This window comes from Pogona vitticeps, chromosome 1 (assembly GCF_051106095.1).
Source record: "Pogona vitticeps strain Pit_001003342236 chromosome 1, PviZW2.1, whole genome shotgun sequence".
Taxonomy (NCBI): domain Eukaryota; kingdom Metazoa; phylum Chordata; class Lepidosauria; order Squamata; family Agamidae; genus Pogona; species Pogona vitticeps.
In genome coordinates, this window is record NC_135783.1 from 270,481,605 (window position 1) to 270,504,784 (window position 23,180).

The following is a 23,180-nucleotide window of genomic DNA, read 5'->3' on the forward strand; positions in this document are numbered from 1 at the left end:
AGCTATTTCCCTCGGTGAATCTCTGTAGTTAGTTGTTAATGTGTAGCAAAAAGAGAATTTTATCAGTAATTCAAAACTCTGCAACAGGCTATGGGCCCAGAGAAGCAGACAGATAGCTAACACGTATTTTGGGGGATTTGTTGGTTTTTAAAGTGTTTGTGATATTTTTTCATCTTCCTCCCCACCATTTTTCATCAAAAACACCTCATAACAACTGTTTTTTATCTAAATATTTCAAGTACGAGGTGTTTGGAGCAGGGGGTACTATTGCAGAGTGTTGCATTTGTGGTAAACATAACTTTTTTGCTTCATAATAGAAACACAGAGATCCACAGAGCAGAATACAAGTTCATCAGAGTCAACCCTTTTCTCATTAACTGCCACTTAAAGTCTCAGTAGCTCACTCAGAGACAATTGTACTAGTTGTACTTAGTTGCTTGAAGTTACAAACTTGTGTATGTTGCTTTCTTTACTAGACACTTACTTAACAACTAACTAAGCAGGTTCACAGCAAATAAACAAGTGACTGCTTCCAGCTGAGGAAAGAGAGGGAAACAACACTACCTTCAAATTCAAAGGCTGGAAGGAACAATTGGTTTGTGTAGGATAGACAAACAAACACACTAGCTCATTAAAGTCCCTCCCAGTCACTCCAACTATGGACAGGATAGAAGGCTGCAAATAAAACTTGAGGATTAGAACTAATACAGCTTCTTTGGAATTGGATGAAAGGAGAAATAAAGTTGAATGTCATAAGGATACTAAAAAAAGCTATCAACTGCAGTTACTTCTGGTAAAACTAACAAAAACAACTAGAATTAATTCAAGATTGAAACTTTAGTATCATTCATTTATTTGAAGGTTCAATGAAATTTCTTTTAAAAATTACCTAAGAAATAGGAGTCATCCAAACATGCTGTACTTTACAAATGCCAGAATTTGAACACAATCATTTTCAGTTGCTCTTTTAGATATATTGCATTGATTCTAGTTTCCACCTGAAAATACTGCAAAGTGGACATTGAACAACCAAAATAATTTAAAAAGTAGTGGTGAAAACAATGGTTGGTCTTTTGAACCTTGAAATCCTTAAATTCCAGTCCAATGTTCAGTTAAAAATTAGTGGGTCTATATTTGAAAATATTAGCTAGATCAGAGTTGTCCAACCTGAATGTGCTACTTAGGGAGCTCTTTCCAAACCCTGTTCAACAGAAGTTCAGTACTTTTGACAGCAATGATCACTTGCTAGATGATCAGAAGGGAGTAAGGGGATGCCTCTTGTCTGTTTCCTCCTTCACATTCCAAATAGAAGATGAACACTGCCAGAGCTTAAAGCACATAATTTATTCATGTGGAGCAGCAACAAGTGCAGTACTGGATGTCCCCACACAGTTCAACATCCTTTACTAGAGGGAAGTTCATAAATGAAACCTTGCTTTTTCCTCATCCGATCAGGATTTTGATCTTCTAAACTTTATAATAATTGTATATATCTAAATATAAAATGCAAAACCTTTTTCTTGCAGTGACATTGAAACTGCTGATGTTTTTATTTGTGTGAAATTCCAATTGATCTACAACAATTCCAATACCCTTCTCACTCGTAGTATTACTGAGCCAAGAATCCCCCATCTTGTAACTGTGCATTAGGTTCCCCCCAGGTGTAGAACTTTGTACTTATTCTTGGTAAAATTCATTCTGTTGTTTTCTGCCCAGTACTCAAGCCTATTAGCATATTTTTGAATTATGTTTCTATCATCCAGGGTATTAGCTGTTCCACTCAGTGTTGTGTCACTGGCAAATTTGATAAGTATTCCCTGCGCTCCCTTATCCAAGTCATTAATAAAAATGTTGAAAAGCACTGGGTTTAGGACTGAGCCTTGTGGTACCCCCCTTGTTACCTCTTCCCAGTTTGAGAAGGAATTTAAATGAAGAAGAACAGTGTACACTGTTCTAGCAGATCTTTTCTGGAAACAGAGTGCAGTGAATGAATGAAAATTTGTTCATGAAAATAAACAAATATTCATAGATTTGTTGGTTAGATGACTGACATACAGTAATAGAAAATAATTTGCTTCTAATTGTGACAGATCTCTAGTCTGTTCAATACAAAAAGAATGTACAACAAGAGTCTGTAACTTTGTACAGGTCACTGAGTTCTTAACTTCCATCATCCCTGACCATTAGCAAGGTCTGATGGATGTCACAAGGCAGGTTTTTAGATTTGTTTACTTGAGGATGTTTGAAGAATTTGTTTACCTGATGATGTTCAAAGAATCGGCATATGTTGAGCAAAACATTCTCCCATCCCAAAGTAGACAGAAAAACATGGGTTTTTATTCCAGCAAATGTGCTGTGTCTATTCCAGCAAATGTGTTATGTGGTTAAATTCAAGGGGAAATCAGCATCTGGTTCAATCTGATGATGTTTTATGGCCTGTGGAAAATAATGTGGTATGGAATTATTATACTGAGTATCTATAATGGTCCATACAGGCACTGTAGCACCAATGGAAAAATCTGTCACTTTCACTTTCTCCCACATTCATTTTTAAATGTTCTTTTCTTTTAGTTTAGAAACAAATTACCAAATTTTAGAAAATTTTAACAAATTTTGGTAAATTCTAATAAAAAACCCAAAATGCTTTACCATCTTCCTGGCCAAATCCAGTAGATGCAGGTATTACCTCTAGAAAAAAAATCACGTCATACCAGCCAGTTAATAAATAAATATGAGAAGACAGGAAGGGAAAAGTGTTAGTACATCTAATTCATCACCACAAACAATTACGTTTAAATAAAAAGCCAGACATTTAAGTACCCAAAGCTTCCTTAATTTAACCCATAATATTAAAAATCATGTACAAACACAGATTAGTCCATAATATTTGGTCACTATCACAAATGATACTGTGATCTGCCATTTTCACTTTTTCTTATGTTCAAATTGTTTACATTTCAAGTTTGTGCCATTCATCTATAAATAAATGTGTGGATTTTGAATAATATTTTACAACATGAACCGAACAAAATTCTCACCAATTCCTAGCACATTGCAAAAATACTATGCATTGCTGAAGTTAATAAAGGGAAAGTGGGATAAAACAGGATTATAGACTTTAAATTAGCATAGTTAGGCCCATTGAATTAGTGGGGTTTGGCAAGTCAACTTCTCTGTGAGTTTCATTGATTTGAATGGGCCTACTCTAGTTGTGACTTACTAAGTTCCAACTAGAGTAGGCCTGTTTGAATCAATGGAACTCACAGAGGAGTCGACTCACCAAATCCCACAAAGGGCCTACCTGTGGCCTAGCATGCTCATAAGCGAAAGAATTTTAGCCCATTTCATCTTACTGTCTTTTAAAAAAACTCTTTAGTCATCATATGATCAGTTTCATTTGCATAAACCTATAATGTCTAATGTTAGAAGAGCATCCTTGACAGAGCCGAAAGTAGTCATTATTGTTCTGCAAAATTAGTATCCTAGCAGAATGGAATAGAATACATGGAAAGTAGCTGTGGTTTGCAGGCAGAAAAGCTGTTGCATGGAATCAAAGAGGAGGAAATATGTCATCCTGGCACTTATTCCTGAACTGACAGGAATTTATGTAAGTCTGTGTGTCTTAATAAATGTCTTGTGCATTTTTTACACAAAGAGCAGACACCCACAACAAACATATGTGCTTCTGTAATTATTCATAAAGGGGTGAAGTAATTTAAATACCTGATTTAGCCAGTACTATCAATGACTGTGGTTTAAAGAAAAATTAACAAAAAGACATTGGTGCATTTCTTAGACAAGTGTCATAATTTGTAATTTTTAAAAGACCAAAGGTATGAAAAATTGAATTTAAAAATAGTCATAAACTATTTATATTTATTTTGGGTGTGGTATTTGGTTTCTTTGAGTAATATCAAATATATCTTGTTGCTATTGCAGTAAACTGATAGTGTGGAATTGATGCTGTTATAGTATAACAATAAGGACATGACTCATGTATTTTATGTACACATGCATTCAACTGTAGTGACAAATGGCTTCATGCTGTGTGATTAAATGCATATTAGCGTTTGCCCTAGGCATTTGATTATTACCATCTTTACTTCATTACATTTCCACACTGTATGCTCATATAATTTATAAGATAATGCAGACATCACTTTGTTGCTGATAGGAATTATTCTGTTTTATGGATGGTGTCCTTTAATTTTGCCTTTCATGGATTATAAAATTGGTTAATATCTGCTGAAGTGAATCACTGGAGAAGCAAATAAAGATGTTGGCCTCAGGTCACAGTGTCATTTGTGATACTGGAAAAATCTTACAGGCTCATTTATCCCTGTACATGATTGATAATACTATGGGTTAAATGGAGAAAGCTTTGCTTCCATTAAAGGATCATCATGAATGAAGACCTCCCACTTAAAAGTCAGGCATGATGAGAAGACAAGGGACTATCTACAGGTCAAATTAAATAACTTAAATAATTTAAGTGGAATGACAGTGTAATTTGTCCATCCTGTGTTATTACCTTGACCCCTATCAGGCTTACTGCTTTTCTTTCTAGTGCAGAGTATTTAATATGTAATTTTTAATAAGTGTTGTTCAAATACATAAAAACCTTTATGGCACTTAAAGGTGTGGTAAAAACAGGTTTCTAATGTGCTTTAAAGAAAGCCATTTTCACCATGTAATATCAACTAAACATAAAATCAGTAATAGAAAGTAGGGATGCTTCATTGTAGATTTTAATCATTTTTGCAATTTTATCTTTTTTGCTATATTAGTTTTGAAGACTGAAGGAAGCAATTCTCTTTGGCAATATTTTTAGAAGATCGTGAATGGAACATTGCTGTCCAGGAGTGGGCAGCTGTTCTTTTCCCCCAAGAAAGAATTTGTTTTCACAGGAGCATTAAAGTAAATACGCAAAACAGGTTAACTAGTTTTAAAGAATTTTACAGTTAAGGTATTGCACAAATAATGGCAAAGAAATTGTATCATAAAAATAAAATTGTGTGACTGGTATCAAAAACCAATTTCACATCTCAGTAGTAGGACATCTCCATGAGATTTTGAACAATTATTGGAAGTTTTTAATAGTCTTATAACCCGAATCATTGTCCTGCATAAACACAACCTTGTTGATAATATGCCTCTGTTGAAATTATTGAGACAATAGTAATAGTTAGTCATATACTAGTACTGTACTGAGATTAGTGAGGTGGTAAAATGTTGTATTCCTGAGAAACCTATATGTGGGACAGGAAGCAAGAGTTAGAACTGGATATGGAACAACTGATTGGTTCAAAATTGGGAAAGTTGTACGACAAGGCTGTATATTGTCCCCAGGCTTATTTAACTTATATGCAGAATACATCATGCGGAAGGCTGGACTGGAGGAATCCCAAGGCGGAATTAAGATTGCTGGAAGAAATATCAACAACCTCCGATATGCAGATGATACCACTCTGTTGGCAGGAAGTGAGGAGGAATTAAAGAACCTTGTAATGAGGGTGAAAGAGGAGAGTGCAAAAAACGGCCTGAAACTCAACATCAAAAAAACTAAGATCATGGCCACTGGTCCCATCACCTCCTGGGAAATTGAAGGGGAAGATATGGAGGCAGTGACAGACTTTATTTTCTTGGGCTCCATGATCACTGCAGATGGAGACAGCAGCTACAAAATTAAAAGACACCACCTTCTTGGGAGAAAAGTGATGACAAACCTTGACAGCATCTTAAAAAGCAGAGACGTCACCTTGCCAACAAAAGTCCGAATAGTCAAAGCTATGGTTTTTCCTGTAATTATGTATGGAAGTGAGAGCTGGACCATAAAGAAAGCAGACCGCCGAAGAATTGATGCCTTTGAATTGTGGTGCTGGAGGAGGCTCTTGAGAGTCCCCTGGACTGCAAGGAGAACAAACCTATCAATTCTAAAGGAAATCAACCCTGAGTGCTCACTGGAAGGACAGATCCTGTGTGGCATATAGCATGTGCAGATGCAAATGGATATATTATTTCTGCAGTTAGAAGTTTATATAATAGTTAAGCTGGTATGGGAAGTGCCTCCCCACGTTGTGTTTTGTTTAGTCTTGTATTGTTTTGTTAGTTTGTCTGTGTCATTGATCTGTGGGTATTTCTGGTTTGTTTTTTGGTTACAGGGGGATTGATGTGACTTTTGAAATGTATATGTATTTGTATAGAAAAGATACTGGCTCATTGATGGATAAGTTCTGTTTTGTCTTTGAGGATACTTCTAGAGTCATCAGGGATTTCAACCTAATATTAGTATTGTCATTTCTGTAGATTTTTTTCGTTTCTCATTCAACAGGGTGGATATGATTTAAGTCATTATTTAAAATTTAAAAAATTGATACTTTGATTACTTAATTTTTTTAAAAAATGATTTTTTTTGGTTTATTTCCTGATTTAAATTGATTTTTAAAATATTGATTTTGATCCACCCTGGTCTATTCTCAATATTTTTGCCCAGCGTTTGCATCAAATGCCTAAGGCAGCTGAAACTCTAAAATGATTACAAGGGGGGGTAATACCCAGGAGGAAAAGAGCAGATAAAAGAGGGAGGAGGGGGAGCATGTTAGCTGCATCTTCTTCATTGTTACTGAGCACATACAAAGAGATACAGATGAAGGAGGAGAGCCTTTGATCAGTGTGGAGAAGAACCTTCACATGTAGCACAGGTTGTTCTCTTGAGACTAATTTGCACAATTTTGTGCAAAGTCTGATCAATTTGAACAAAGCATCATTCTTGCAGGTGCAAGGAAAGTATTGACAGCCTGCAAATTCCTTATTATACTCTTTGATGAAGAGAAAACCTGTAGCAACTCCTTGTAAGTTGCAAGCATGAGACAATCAAGGATTTGTATCCTGAATTATCATGCACAAAGGAATAAGGTACAGTACATGCCATGTGTGCTGTGCTTAAGAATTGGTCTTGTAATTGTTTATGACTATAAAAATGTAACAAGTGCCTTAACTTAGCTTATACTGATATCTGAATATTTTCAAAACTATAAAGCAGTGTAATGTACATTTCCAGGGTTACTTCAGGGAGACTAAATGTTTGTTTCTTAACAAAGCTTTCCTCAACTAGCTTTGAGTGATTCCTTGCCATACAAACAGGGCAGTGCAGGGCAGATTGGAGGGAAGGAAACACACAGCCTGGCCAAAAAGCTCATATTACAGTAAAAGGAGTTGGGCGAAAGAAAATACTGCATCATCAATAAGCTGAAATAAAATTGTGGATTTTGCAGATCGCTTGCTGACCATCATTTTGTCTATACAATAGGACCCTCATATCTATGGGGGATTAGTTCCAAGCTGAAAATTATGGATAACAGCAAATGCTATACATAGCATAGTAAAAGAGAAAAACCCCCACAAATTATGTATTTTCACCATGTATTATCAGAATTGGCCACTAGAGGGAGCCAGAGATCATACTAAGTATGTATGCTTCAACAGCAAGTATACATGGTATGGTCTCTCACTGATCCTGCTGTATTGCACTTTGTTTCTTGGCTCATCATCCTGGGTAGGGCTAGGAAATGAGAAATAAGAGTACTGTACAGATGGAGTTCTGACTCCTGTGGTCTGAAGATGCCGGCCACAGAGACTGGCGAAACGTTAGGAAGAAAAACCTTAAGAACATGGCCAAACAGTCCAGAAAACCGACAACAACCATTGAATCCCAGCTGTGAAAGCCTTTGAGAATACAAATGAGAGATGCTTGGGCTTCAGTTTGGGCTCACTGATGTCTGTGCTTCAGCAGTCCTGGAGATTTTGTTGGAGGATCAGAAGCTGGAGAGGGAGTCCAGATGACCTGAATGAACTAATTTTGCAAACCCTTTCAGTAGCTTCCTTTTTTAGGGAAAACACCTTAAGGTACTTATTAAAAATGTGACTTCCTTTAATCAGCCATATGCATATTGTGTCTGTTAGAGTCCTCTTTCTCTGAGGTCTCATTGGGGTCTGATTCTGGCCTGCCTGCAATCTGACATGGATTCACATGTGATCTGACATGGATTCACATCTTATCTCTGCTATAAGATCCCCAAATGGCCTGATCTGAAAAGAAGGATTCTGGTTTTATATAACAATAGGTGGTGTAAAGATTGTTAAACTCTTGGCATATCTATTATATGCTTAGTTTCCTACATGTTGTATTATTTTATTTCTAGAGTATAATGGTAACACAAAAGTATGTTCAAATTTTAAGATAATGGCTGGAATCCTGTTGAAATTTGTGTAAGGTTTGCACAACCTAATCTGGCTTTTTGGTTGTGCTGTCAGGCAGATGCCAAGGCAGGAGACCTAGACATGCTCTGACACTTCATAAATTGGTTGCTTCAAATGATGCAAAGCTTACATGAACATCAGTAGGATTCAGGCCTTTAACATCTGTTTTGAACAGCAAATTGAAAACAGAACGAGTACCTGTGATAATAGTGAGTAATCACATTTATTGAAATAGAGATATCTTCAAGGAATTTTTTAAAAGATAATTTGATGTAATTGATATACAGTGGGGTCTTGACTTGAGAACTTAATCCGTATTGGAAGGCGGTTTTCAAATCAAAAAGTTCTCAGGTCAAATCTGCATTTCCCATAGGAATGCATTGAGAACCATTTGATCCGTATCTGCTCTTTTCCGTCCATAGAAACTAATGGGAAGCTGCTATTCCGCCTTCGACCACTAGAGGGGGATATTTTGTTTCTTTTTTTCTTAGGTCAAGAAAAGTTCAGGGAAGGCAGGGAAAATACAGTCCAGGCAGTCCAGTACCAGGCAGTCTGAAGACTGTCTCCCAATCCACTCTCTAAACGCTGGGAGGAGTGAGGAAGCAGACAGGCACCCTTTTCACTGGCCAACAGTTAACTGAAAGTTTACATTTTGCACTTTCCATGCCTCCCACGTGGGTTTTTTTCAGTTTGTAACTCAAATCTAAGTATGTAAGTCAAGTCAATATTTTCCTATGAGAGTGGTTTGTAAGTCAAAATGTTCTTAACTCGGGCCGTTCTTAAGTCAAGACCCCACTGTAAAGTGCAGGAATAAAGTATCCACATCGATTTTTTACTGATGCAGAAAAGACATTTGGTATAATAGAGAAAAAGATCCTGAAATTCATCTTTAGGTATGACTTCACACTCAAAGTCTTCAGTAATTTTGTATAGGAAATACAAAACCTAAATGCTATAAAGATGGAGGGGACAGATGAAGTTTCCTTTTATTTTGGGGGGCACTCATTTACATTACAAAACGCTATATTTTGTATTTTCTTCACATTAAAAAAGCATTGTTCTGCTCATTCCAACCACAAAACTCTCTGTTGTCTCTCTTGGGTGCCTGCGAAGATAATACTACGTCATGAGGAAATGTACTGGTAACTATTTTTCTAATTCCAGAAAATGTGACATAGCCAAGATGCGGCAAAATGCTTTGTGGCTGGAGTGGGTAGCTGTGAGGCATTATTTTGACATAGAGCTCTTGCTTCCTGGTTAATGCTGGGAACTCAAAAGCAAACATAGCATAGCTTTGTTATGAAGTTCAGAAAGGCCCTATCCTATCTTTTAAAGTCAAAACATAGGCCAGTCTACTGAATATTAGGGGAGACCTTAGTGGAATATACTCTTCAAAGAGAAAGCTGTATTAATGAGTTTCAGCACATACAACAGAAGGTGATAACAATATTATGCCACCTTTAAGGGAAACACGTTTATTTCAGTCCGAGCTTTCTTGCATCCAGACACATGAGTGTGTGTCTGTGGAAGTGGATTCTAATACTTGAAATAAATAAACCTTTTATTTCTAATGGTGCCATAATACTTTAATTTGTTTTTGCTTTGCTCTGTTTTTGTTATTCAGTGAAAAGAAGTGAAATTGATGATGGACAAAATTACCCCACAAAGCCATAGTGGATTTTTTTTGCCTGCTTTAATATATTTCTATGGGTTGATCTTTGACGTGATTCATCAGTAACACATGCTCTGATCAATATCTGTTGGATCAAAGAGGCCCTTCCAGCTCTGTAGTTCTAATATGATGATATCACTGTCCTGTTTAATATTTAATTCGGAGTGTTTGAGAGCTTCAGTCCTGAATGTAATTTCCATTCAGATCTAGCTTAATTTCATTTGGATAAGGGACGTGGTGGCACTGTGGGCTAAACTGCAGAAGCCTGTGCTGCAGGGTCAGAAGACCAAGCAGTCGTAAGATCAAATCCACGTGAGGGAGTGAGCGCCCGTCACTTGTCCCAGCTCCTGCCAATCTAGCGGTTCGAAAGCATGCAAATGCAAGTAGATAAATAGGGACCCCCTCGGTGGGAAGGTAACAGCGTGTTCCGTGTCTAAGTTGCACTGGCCATGTGACCACGGAAGATTGTCTTCTGACAAAACGCTGGCTCTATGGCTTGGAAACGGGGATGAGCACCGCCCCCTAGGGTCGAACACGACTGGACAAAAATTGTCAAGGGGAACCTTTATTTTTATTCCTGTGATGGTGTTATTTCATGTTAAATGAATTAAGTATTAGCATGGTATATTAATTAAAGTACCCTGTTTTCCCGAAAATAAGACAGGGTCTTATATTAATTTTTGCTCCAAAAACGCATTTGGGCTTATTTTCAGGGGATGTTTTTTTTTTTCATGTGCAACAATCTGCATTTATTCAAATACAGTCATGTCATCTTCTTCTGGTTGCTGCACAATACTGGAGGGTGGGGTGTCACTTAAATGGGGCTTATTTTGGGGGTAGGGCTTATATTGTGAGCATCCTGAAAAATCATACTAGGGCTTATTTTCAGGTTAGGTCTTATTTTAGGGTGAACAGGGCAAATTTGTGAATTAATTTTTTTCAGTTACAATTTGGAAAATGGATGAAGGCTTAAATGAAGAAACATCTACATATAACTTACAAAATTCCTCAGAAGCATTGCTTTGTATTCAGCGATTAGATTTCAAAACAAGCCTTCTGGAGGCAATAGAAGAACTGCGTATGAGAAGGGTAAGTGTATTTATTTCAAAATAAATGCAATGAAATCATCAAGTTAATCTGTCCAATGAAATATTAATATGTTTTAAATGTCTGCATACCTAGTTATGCTTTGCTTTTGGAAGCCAACTTAAATAAGGTTTCCACTTGTTCTAAATCTAATTCTTATTAGATTAGAAGGGAGTTCAACGGGTACAGGTCAGCTCCTGAGAATGCCTTTCTGCATTCTTTTCCTGTTTGCATTTCGTGCACAGATGGTTCAGTCAAGAGTGTGTTCTTAAGTTTGTTCTACAACATATAAAGAAAAGTGATTTCTAAGGCATTAAATTTCCAAGACTTAAGGAGATTTTGAGAGGATCCTCTTTAGGCAACAGTCTTGATGCCGAAATTTTGGAGAACCCTGAGGACAATGGTAGTCATCTTCCTGTGTGGTCTGGCCTTGGTGGGCCACAAACAGGACCCCAGGTAAAAGATTTGATTGAGGGACCATAGCATACTGACTGCTAGCCTCAGAATGTGTCTGAAGAAGTGGATTTTGATCCATTAATGTGGACACGGAAATCAATCTGTTAGTCTTTATTGTGCCATAATATTTCTCTCTTGCTTCTTTTTTTCTTTTTCTTTTTCATTTCTCAACATGCTGAAGCACACAAACAAATTTACTTTATTGGAAACTGGGAAAAGGCATTTTGCCCACAATTTTATAGAAGCTTAGATACAGGTACAACAGAAAAAGAGGTTTAAAACCTGTATCATAGAATCATAGAATGGTTGTAGGGTTGGAAGGGACCTCTGAGGTCTTCTAGTCCAACCCCCTGCCCAAGGCAGGAGACCTCCTACCATCCTGGACAGATGGCTGTCCAATCTTTTCTTGAAAACCTCCAGCAATGGGGCACCCACAACATTAGGAGGCAAGCTGTTCCACTGCTTATGGTTCTCACCATCAGGAAATTCCTCCTTATTTCCAGATTGGATCTCCTTCTGACAAGTTTCCACCCATTGGTTCTTGCCCTACCCTCAGATGCAATGGAGAATGTTGCTTTGTCACTGGGCAAAACCAGCTGAAATTTTTTACATAGAAATACAGTCTGACAGAGAGTGTATTATAGTTTTCTCAGTAAAGGGACATGTTCATGTCCTTTCAGATTCAGGGATCCTACTACTTAGGAGACATGGACTCAAATGTACCAGCATTGAAAGCCTAACTAATTGTGGATGTTAAAATAATGTGTAGAATTAGGAGGTTATTCATTTACAAATCAGCAGTTCCCCCAAATGAGAAGGTTAGAAATACTTTCTTACTGTTGGAGGGCCGTTGCCTGAACAATCATGTTGTCTCTTTTGAGGCTGAAAAATGAGGCAAGTTCATCTTGCATCCCAACAAAACATACATTGGCCAACTGAATGTCAAACTAGACAATCGCATAACATGTGTCTAGAAGAGGTGTAGTGGTGGACAATATCAGTTTGCCCTGCATGTACTTCTATTTATCTCCATATTTTATAATCAGTGTGCATTGTGTTGTGATTCTTCACTGAAAGGCAAACATGGGCTTTATTTGCAAATCTGATTGCTGAGGCATCCACTTCAGAGGAAATCATATTGACAGAGAAAAACAGTCATAATTGCAGAATACCTCTTGTAATCTATTATTAAGCACATTGTTTGATTTGACACACATATACAACCCCCCCCCCCCCAAATTCTGTGCATCTCTTTTAGGTGATCTGTGTCACTAGGAGCCTCGTAGAGCAATAGTTAAATGCAGAACTGCAGTCAAGATTCTGCTCACGTAGTCACCTGTTGCTGATTATTAGTGTAGTAGTTTTTGTTTGTTTCATTTGTATCATGCTATTTCTCTAAGGAGCTCAAGTATTACTTCCCACTCCATTTGGTCAATATTGTTTACTAAATGTGGCAATCAACTATTAGACAGAACAGAATTCCTGGTATGCAATGGATTTCAAGCAGTCTAGGTTTGATCACAAGCTGTTGTATGCAAGGATTTCTAAATTGTGACACATCTGCTTATTTATTTCACTCACATGATAATGTTTCTAATCTATTGGCCAAAATCCTGTTGCTTAGCATAATAAATACTGTAGCACTAGAGTAGGGCTATTGAATCAATGGAGATTTGATGAATCAACTTCTTTGTAAGTTCATTGATTCAGAAGGGCCTATTCTTAATGACAACTTACTTCAGCATATTAAGTTGCAGTTTGAATAGGCCCTTTTGAATCAATGGAAGTTATGGAGGAGTTGACGCACTAAATCCCCATTGATTCAGGGGGCCTACTGTAGTGCAATGTACTATACTAAACAACAGGATTTTGGACATTGAGTGCTTATAGTATTGTAGAATCACACAGTTGTAAGGGATTCCTAAAAATATATTCTTTATCCATTTTTATGGGTTTCTTTTTATCGTTGCTCCTGGTATAGCTTTCATGTTTGGTCAGAGTCTAATTCTATAATGTCTGGGTACATTGGTACTAGAGGTGGCAATGTAGCCAAGGAAAATCAGAAAACCTAGAGTCAAACTAAACGTTTCATAGGTGCTAGACTCAAGGCTACCTCAAGAAAGCTATTACCTTACTACAGGATCACAAGGCACTGACAGCTGACTATCACTGCAGTCTGCTCTTCCCCCTTTCATTGTCAGCTAGACTACAATGTACACATGATCTCACTTCTTAGTTTATCCTTCTTTCTGCTCAGGAGACCCTTCATCTCAATAGAATTGGGGAAGTCTTGTAGGCATTCCAGTTACAAAATGCATCATGGCTAAGGTTCTTGTTGAATATTGGCTTTCCTTATTTTCCTTTGTATTATCAGTTTCTGGGTGTGGGACAAGATCCACCCTTCTATAGTTTACTTCAAACTTTTAAAATCTTCAGTAAATCTGAACAGGCTTAACTTCAGGAGCTAGTTTATGTTTTCAGTCTTCAAGACTGAGAACTGTTTGATTGAGCAGCATGCAGGAAATGGACTTTGCAATTTCGTAGGAGGTGGATTACGAGTTTGAAAAATACAGTAAGAAAGTACCTAGTTTTGGTTGCTTGGATGTGAGCCAGCTGTACTCTGTTCCTAAATCTGTTCAGGGTCAAAAATCGGGGGGCTTGACCAATACACAGCCTATCTTGTAAAACTACAGCCTGAAGCAAGCATTTTACAAAAGGCTTGACACTTTCTAAAGGTTATAACGAGTAAACAAACCATCAAATAACTCCTCTTTTATTGTTATGGTAGTTTTTTTTGCCTTGTAGTCCTAAGGCAGCTAATAAAATATCAACACTTCTAAATGTTTTGTGTCTCCTGTTATCATTTTAAAATGGTATATAGTTTTTAGTGAACAGAAGATTGTTCCTTTTGAAAGAGCTATAGAATAGTTTCAAGACATAATGTTTGAAAAACATAGTTAGGTTTGAAAAACTTTGGCTTTAGTATGGAAAACTATCTAGTGAACTGAATAATGGCTATTTTTCTGAGAGATTTTTTTTTTCAAATGGCCAACTGTTCTATATAACTATTGCAGTTCATGCTAAATAATGTGGAACCACAGCTGCTTTTTATTCACACAGTACTTCCAGACTCTGTATACATTTTCATATGTCTTTCTTGAAGAATCAAGAAGGGGAAAATATATTTATATACTGTATTTTAGAAGTTTTCTAAAAACTTGCAACCTAGAATCTTTTTCTGGAAACATTTAGTTATTTATTCAGCCACATAAATCAGTGGTCCCCAACCTTTTTTGGAACCGTTGACCGGATGATGTGGGTGGGTTCCATGCGCATGGGGCTGGGGGCACCCCCTGCACTCGCGGGTGGGCATGGCATGTTCATCGATGGGCATGGCATGCTCATGCGCATTAGCAGGTGAGGGCGGCGTGCTCGCAGATGGGCATGGTGCACTTGTGGGTGAGTGGGGCATGCATGCACACGATCGTGCCATGCCCATCAGCGAACATCCCCGCTGACCTGCACATGCACATGAGCGCACCACACCCACTGTGCGGGCGGGGGTGGGAGGGAGATCTGTCTCTGCAGCCCGATTCTGCGAAGTCCATGGACCGGCACCAGGCCACGGACTGGGGGTTGGGGACCCCTGACATAAATGATGCAGATACAGTTTTCTTGGCCAGTGAGTATGTGAAGTAATATGGGAATAGATAACTTGAGCCAAAGTGCATTTTGGAAGTTGTAGTCTTGCTCTATAGAGGCCATCCCAAAGAACTATGATGCTCAGAAAGGAAAGGCGTAGCTTCCTTTTTTCAAACATTAACAGGAATTAGGCGTGAGCCAGCCATAGAGCCTCTGAGACAAGGTTCTAGTCCAGGTGAGTGAAATGTAGGTGTGGGTTGGTAAATATCAGTATCATAGTAAGCATCCTGCAGCTCCCAGAATACTTACTATGACATTCTTGGATAATTGTGGGAATTGAAGTCCAGAAAATCAGAATGGCACACCCTTATAGATCAGTGTGGAAGTGATAATTTGTTGCTTCATCAACAAAACTCTTAAAGTAAAAAACAGTTCATCAGCAAAAGAACTGATACAATGAAGAGTTTTTACCTGTTTTTGACATAAGCCAGATAGATTTTTAGCTCACATTTCTGCCTATATAAATAAAATAAAAATATTTTGTTTTATGTTGTTTTACGTCTAATGTCCAGACATCCTTCCCTGATCGTTCTGTGCCTTTCAGCAACTTGCTGCTCCAACTGATCCATCGATCCTCTTCTGTCAATTCTCTTATACTGTACTTCTAAATATGTGTATTACTCCCTTTACCTCATCTAAGTCTGACTTTCCCTCTTCATTTTAGTCCCTTACTTCCTCAGTTGTGTTTTAGAAGATCCCGGGATGAAGAAAAATAAAGGAAATACTGTAGTACACTGGTTCTTAACCTTGGGTTACTCAGGAGTTTTGGACCGCAACTCCCAGAAGCCTTCACCACCAGCTGTGCTGATTGGGGTTTCTGGGAGTAGCCGTTCAAAAACATCCGAGTAACAAAGGTTAAGAACCACTGCTGTAGTAGAAAGTTTGATATTCATCAGTGAGGGTACTGAAGGGTCATGTTGCAGACATGTTGTCCCATTCTGCGCCTTCACAACCCCCAGGATGATACAACCATCCATGAAATGGAACAAAGCGGCTTGTCCACACATAAGGGAATTCTGGTTGATAGATACTGACCAATGTTAGTTAGACCAATTTTTTTATGGTGTGAGAAATTTTGAAAACCACAAGAAATTATAAGAAAAAAAACTGGACAAGTTGTGTTTGTACAGCTGAAACGAATCTGAAAACGTTAAACTAGTACAGTGCTGCAGAGTATAATGGCTGTCGGGTTCAACCAGTGCCTCTTTCCTGTCCTTCACATGTTCTGTTTGCAACTTTAGTCAAGCTGTGTTATCTCTTTATTTTTCATTTCTGCAATCATAAGTGATTTTAAGGAACTTTATTTTCAAGTAAATTGCTTTGATTTAGAGGTGTTAGTAATAGATGCTGATTTTAGTCTCCTGGTGTTAGCAGAATTCAGTGTTTGGAACAGAGCCAACATGGCCTGCTGTCTAAATTGTACGTAACCTATTTTGATGTTCCAAATATATGTGATCAGATTCCATATGAGACTCACATGGCCAGATAGTACAATGTTACAAATCTTATCTAAAGAGGGCACATACCGTATTTTTTCGTGTATAAAATGACACTTTTTCCTAAAATAATTAGAGGAAAAATTGAGTGTCGTTTTATATATGGAAGAAGCAGTCGCACGCACGCTCGGGCACCTCTTGCTGCCGCCGCCGCTGCCCAATTGCCTCTTCCAGAGCTCACAGCTTGTCCCCTCTGGTGGCCCTGAGGCAGCAGCAGCAGCAGGAGACAGAGGCAAAGGAGCATTCAGATGCGCTCGGGCTCGTCTTGCTGCTGCCTTCCCCGCCTGCCCGATCACCATCTCCACTGGGATTGACGTTGTCGCCTTGTCCCTTCTGGTGGTGGAGGCAGGAGGAGGCAGAAGAGGCAGAAAACAAGCACTTGCATGCGCTCAGGTGCCTCTTCCTGATGCCGCCGCCAGATCACCTCCTCCCACAATTTCCTGAGGGCAGGGGACAAGGCTGCAACGTGAGCTGGAGGTGAGTCGCAGTTGCACTGGAAGTGAGCAGCAGTTGCACTGGAGGAGGTAATCAGGCGGGCAACGGAGACAGTAGCAGGAGGAGATGGAGGTGGAGGAGCAGTTGCCCATTAATTGCTCCTCCGCCTCCATCAAGAGTCAATATTAGGGGGGTGTTTTATACATGGGGGTCGTATACACGGTAAAATACGGTACCACATTTTTTTGTGTATAAGACATCCCCATGTATAAGATGCCCTCCACTATTCTCACCCCAAATTAAGAAATCAATATTTTAGACAAAACCAGAATACATTTTTATTTAGTAATTAGGTAACATTTACATACAGCACTGTCCCTGCTGCATCTGAGCAGTGCCTACATGCTCCACCTCCAACGAGTTGCGTTCCAGTTGGTTTGTTCAGCATCAGCAGATGTCAGTTACATAAGGCTCATGATTGGAGGAAGCTAAGTCTTCTGACTGTAGGAAGCTAAGCCTCCTGATTGGAGGGAGCTAAGCCTCGTGATTGAAGGAAGCCTGGTTGCAGAGGCAAGGTATGGGCAGTTTTGCAATTGTGTGGTTTTCTCCTCAGCTTACCTCCATGTGTAAGACAACCCTCAATTTTTAATCTAAAGATTTTAGACAAAACTATCATCTTATACATGGGAAAACATGCTAGTTAATGTAACGGCATGACAATTTTGTACGTGCTATCCTTTGTATGCTTGTGCAGTAGGACTGCACTGTCTGCAGAAGATCAATTCCAAGCCCTCCCTCCACAGATGCTGGAAAACACAGATAATAGCAAACCGTATATATAGCATAGTCTCTGGTTCCCTCTAGTGGCCAGTTCTGGTAACACATCTTGGAAGCTCGTATATTTCTGGGCTTTTTTATTTTAATATTTTCAGGCAGTGGATAAGTGAAATTGTGGATACTGATCCTCTGGATGGGGGGTCCACCTGTACCTTTAATTGATGAAATAAAGTTTCTGGAATGATCTCACTTTTGTTTTTGTTTTTTCAAATTTCCCTCATGGAGGAAATATCTAAAAAAGTATGATAGTTATTTGTGCAAAAATAATATCTTCCATTTTCAAAAGCAGGAAGCAACACACTTTTTAAACTTCCCAAAGAATGGTTTGTGGCTTGAAGATTCAGCACTTACAATTAAGAGAATAGACCTAAATAAGCATGAGTTTGGAATCTTCTAGTCCTACCCCTCCTTTGTTAATATAATTTGTTTTATTGCTTTATTCTCACATAAAATGAAGCATGAGGAGGCTGAAGTCAGGAGTGAAAAAATAGGAGGGAGGGAATGGATGCTTAATACTTTCCAATCAGTCTGTTTTTTTTTCTTGCTCAAAATCACCCTTCTCTGAGTTGCTTTTTTCCCCCATGTGGGGGGAAATATAGCAATACACTTTACCAACTGTTTCCTACAGGAGTTTTACCAATAATGTATAATGTTTCCACTTTTCATTAATGTGTGTTCATTTTAACAGCATTTGTAAATATATTGTTCGAAAGCATACTCCCCTTCTGTGAAAAGTCATAGGGTAATCAAAATAATTGGCTTTTGTCCCTGATGGGGGAGTAATAGAAGATGTATCCAGATTCAGTGTTTATAGATAATTATAAGGAAACTGTTTTGTTGTAGTTACAGAATATTACTCATTTAGGGAGTACAGAAAGATACTTTATGAGCTTTTACATTTTTGTGTTTTTGTGTTCTACTTTTTTGCCACATGCACTGTCATATTCTGTAAACACAAAGTGCTTGCATTTTTGTGAGCATATATAAAACCCATACAGCAACAAGGGCTGGGAAAGACCCTGTCTGAAATTCTGAAGAATCAATGCCAGCCAATGCTGATGATACAAACTAGATGGTCTGACTTATGTAGCAGCTATAGTACTGATGGTTCCCAGATTTAGTACTGATGGCTCTATTATGAAATCTGATAAAAGTCTGAACTGCTAAAGATTAACATTTACGGTAGGTTATGAGTACTCTAAATTTTTGATAGAAGTACCTGTAAATGGATACGCTGGAAGTGATGGAAAGTGAAGGGCTTGATTCCTGCTGTTTAAAAAAGTCTTCACGGAATTGATCGTGTATGTGTTCTGGTTTGTCTATCAAACTGTTTTGGAATTGTCATGAATTGAGCATTCCTTCTGAATTATCAGCTGATAGGTGTATCAAGGAATGCCTTTTTCCTCATTACAGCTAGATTATTAACTGTGACCTCTTGTGCATAATAAGTATCTAGAACAAATCAATTGTTATGGTTATTCCTAGAAATAACCATAAGGATTGACTTTTGCAGTGCATACTTCAGCCTTTTTTGGGGTGGAGTGAATATGCAAAATGAAACTGTCTTCATTCTGACACAGGTGGCATACTAGGAAACGAAGTTGTTCTGCTACAATTATAATGAACTGATTACTATATTTTTCCATGTATAAAACAACACTTTTTCCTTTGAGGGAAAAAATTGAGGGTCGTTTTTTACACGGAAGGCTGCTTTTTACTGCTGCCTTTTGTGAAGGCACAGGGCTTAGCAAAAAGGAAGAGGAAGTGTTTCTCCTTTCCTTTTTGCTAAGCCCTGTGTCTTCTCAAAAGGCAAGGCACCGGGCTCAGCAAAAAGGGAGCCCCTTGATCCCTGCTTTTTCTAATTTGGGGTTAGAAAAGGGTCATCTTATACATTAGGTCATCTTATAAATGGAAAAATATGGTAAATAATTTTGAAGATGCAGCAATGACTGTTTCAGCATGTGTAACAAAACAAAAACAGATGTTTGCAGTCCCTTAGAGACTATTAACTGAAATATATGTCAATCTTTAAGGTACTTTTGTTTTTAATTTTGTTTCATTTTTATACAGGATTAACTATTTGCTTCTAGATACAATTAAACAGGATAATTTTGAACTATCCATCTATTCATGGTTGGGAAAATGAAGGGGAATTTCAGTCAGTACTAGCTTTCCACCATGTCCTTTTAAGATCCTCCAGTTTAAAGAAATATGGACAAGAAGCTGACCATTAGGACAGAATATGGAGAGACAGAATGGTTTTCTGTAGGCAAAGGTGCCAGACAGAGGTGCATTTTATCCCCTTATCTATTCAGTCTGTTCACAGAACATGTAAAGAAAGCTCAGCACCACTGTTAGGTGAACCCACCAGAGCACAGTAACAGTGATGAACCTGCATTTTGCCGATTTTCCCCTTAAACCTCGAACCAGTTCTACAAGAGGACACAGTAAAGTTGAAAGGAATTATTTTCCTACCTTCATCAGGTCCTTCAAAAAGAGCCATTGCTGACCACTTCTAATGAAAAACAATGTATTTTTAATTATCCTTTTACATATTTAAAAGTGATCAATACTTTCTCATACACAAATGTTGCTGTTTGTTGTTGTTTCGACTTATATATCACCCCATAGTGCTACAGCACTCTCTGGGCAGTTTTTAGCATAAATATGCAAGGAACACTTCGACTCCTAGTGAGCTGGGTACTCCTTTTAGCAACCTTGGAAGGATGGAAGGCTGAGTTAATCTTGAGCTGGCTACCTGAACCCATAAGGTTGTGAGCAGAGGCTTGACTGCAGTACTGCAGTTTAACCACTGTGCCATGAGGCCCCCATATGCATTCAGAAAAATTTAATCAAGTCAGCAGAAAACCTCAGGTGACAAATAAAAGAGGAAATAAAAGGGGGGTCTTCCTCTTTTCCTGCTGCCTTCTATCTTGCCCTGCATTTTTGTCTTTTCCAGAGAATCCTGCCTTCTCATGATTTGCCCAAAGTAGGACAGCTTCATTTTCAACATTTTTGCCTCCAGAGATAGTTCAGGCTTGGTTTGATCAAGGATCTACTTCTTTGTCTTTCTGGCAGCCCAGGATATCCAACAAGCTTTCCTCCAACACCACATTTTCTCAGAGGCTGAGAAAAGGCCCTCCTGGAAGATCTTAAAAATTATGTGGGTTTATGTGTCATCAGCACATTGTTTGTACTGTGGAGACCTTTTCTTGTTAAAAATGCCAAAGAGACATGTTGCAAGGTTTCTATCAGAAAGGCATTTATTTGGCTAGCTAGCCAAGACAGTTTAAAAAAACATACGTACACCATAACAAACGCATGTCAAGAAAAGTTAGGCAATACACAATACGGAGTAAATATGAAGTGGCGGGGAAACAACATATACATTTCTTTGCACTGGTTATAGTAGTACGGTAGTTCTCTTTGTCTCTGCATGAAAAACTGCATTAATGGTTTGGACCCTAGTTACATCACTTTTTCTTTTGCTTCTCACCTGTCCTTTGCAATGTTAAGTGTTTCTTCCCTCATCCATCTAGATTTTTCTTTTTGCTATAGTAATTGTCTTTTTGTCTTCTTCCCTGATAATATTTCTGATTTCACTCCATAGTTCTTCTGGTTCATGGTCATTCAATATAAAAATACAAATCTGTCCTTTATGTGGACTTTATATTTATATTAAACTTTAGGTCATATTTTGGCACTACAATTCTATTAGCATTTACTCTAATCATAAGTGTTATAACAATATAATGTTAGAACACACAGCATATTCATTAAACCAGATCATATTTCTTCTTCCTAAGAGCTGAATAGTTGCATATATCAATTTGTTTTTGAAAAGCAAAAATAAATAAATAAATTTTAAAAAACACCTTGCAAATAGTTTCTTTTTATTTTTGAAACCAGGGTTCAGAAATTAGTTATGAAGAACAAATTCACAAACTTGTCGTTGAAAAACAAGAACTTGAGTGGCAAAAGGTTGGTGGTTTTTAAAATAAATACCTATAATTAGGTAGTGGCTTTTATTTATAGGTAAAGGTAAAGGTTCCCCTTGACAATTTTTGTCCAGTCGTGTTCGACTCTAGCCATAGAGCCAGCGTTTTGTCCGAAGACAATCTTCCGTGGTCACATGGCCAGTGCGACTTAGACACGGAACGCTGTTACCTTCCCACCGAGGTGGTCCCTATTTATCTACTTGCATTTGCATGCTTTCGAACCGCTAGGTTGGCGGGAGCTGGGACAAGCGACGGGCGCTCACTCCGTCCCGTGGATTCGATCTTACGACTGCTTGGTCTTCTGACCCTGCAGCACAGGCTTCTGTGGTTTAGCCCACAGCGCCACCACGTCCCTTATTTATTTATAGTCCCTTATTTATTTATAGTCCCTTTTATTTATAGTTTAAGGAATATTGAAATCTAATTTCTGATCAGGTTGGCACATTTATATAAAAAGGGAAAAAAAGCAATGTGGTCCTTGTTCATAATCCAAAGGCAGGAGCTGGTTACAGACTACTTAAAGCCACAAACATTAGCTAGCTTTTGAACCCATGAAGTTCTTCATCAGGCTACGCTCCAAAGAACAGCACCCCAGCTGACCCCTTCTCCTGGCTTGGCAGCTCCCTGTGGTGGCTGGGGTGATTGCTGGGGTATACAAGAAGGCAGTCAGGGGAGGCCACAATGATGTGCTACTCCATTGGGGGAAGGAGAGGAGAGATCTATTGGTTGAAAGAATTGCTTTAATATTATAATATAACAAAAAATCTGTAGTCTAATGATTCTGCAATAATTATTTCTAAAATCAAGATTAAAAAGCATAAAATAGAAATCTTTTCTTAATGTATTTGCGATATTTTATGCTTAAGAAAATGATTTATAGTCATATTTAGAAATCCTTTGTGCTGTTCTGTAATTTAAATTGCTTTTAACTAATAGGAAGCTCTTCAGCAGCAGAAAGAGGTGTTAAACAGACAGCATACAGAAGCCATGGCAGCCTTTAAAAAACAGGTAGTACACTAAAACTTTTTTTTCACAGCACCAGTAATTATGCTTATGTGCCAGTAGTAAATCGTATACATATAGAAAATGATGTTCAAATTCATACCACCAGTTAAACTAAATGTTCGTGTTTGAAAGCTGCTTTACTTTGCATTTTATATTCTTACCTTGGGGTATGTTTCATTGAGCTCATAGGGGAGCTTAACTTCTGCATAATCTCATTGCCAAATTCAGCTATAT

At 38.2% G+C, this 23,180-nt stretch overlaps 1 protein-coding gene across 2 annotated transcripts in view; it reads left to right on the plus strand.

The window, feature by feature from the left end:
• The window catches only part of CCDC73 (coiled-coil domain containing 73), an 80,134-nt gene that overhangs the window by 7,787 nt on the left and 49,167 nt on the right, over positions 1-23,180 (plus strand). For both annotated transcript variants that reach the window (XM_020795602.3, XM_072985842.2), the window contains exons 2-4: positions 10,875-11,020; positions 21,853-21,924; positions 22,878-22,949. In XM_020795602.3, coding sequence (XP_020651261.3) covers positions 10,889-11,020; positions 21,853-21,924; positions 22,878-22,949 — 276 coding nt within the window. In that variant the 5' untranslated portion in view covers positions 10,875-10,888. The remainder of the gene's footprint in view (positions 1-10,874; positions 11,021-21,852; positions 21,925-22,877; positions 22,950-23,180) is intronic.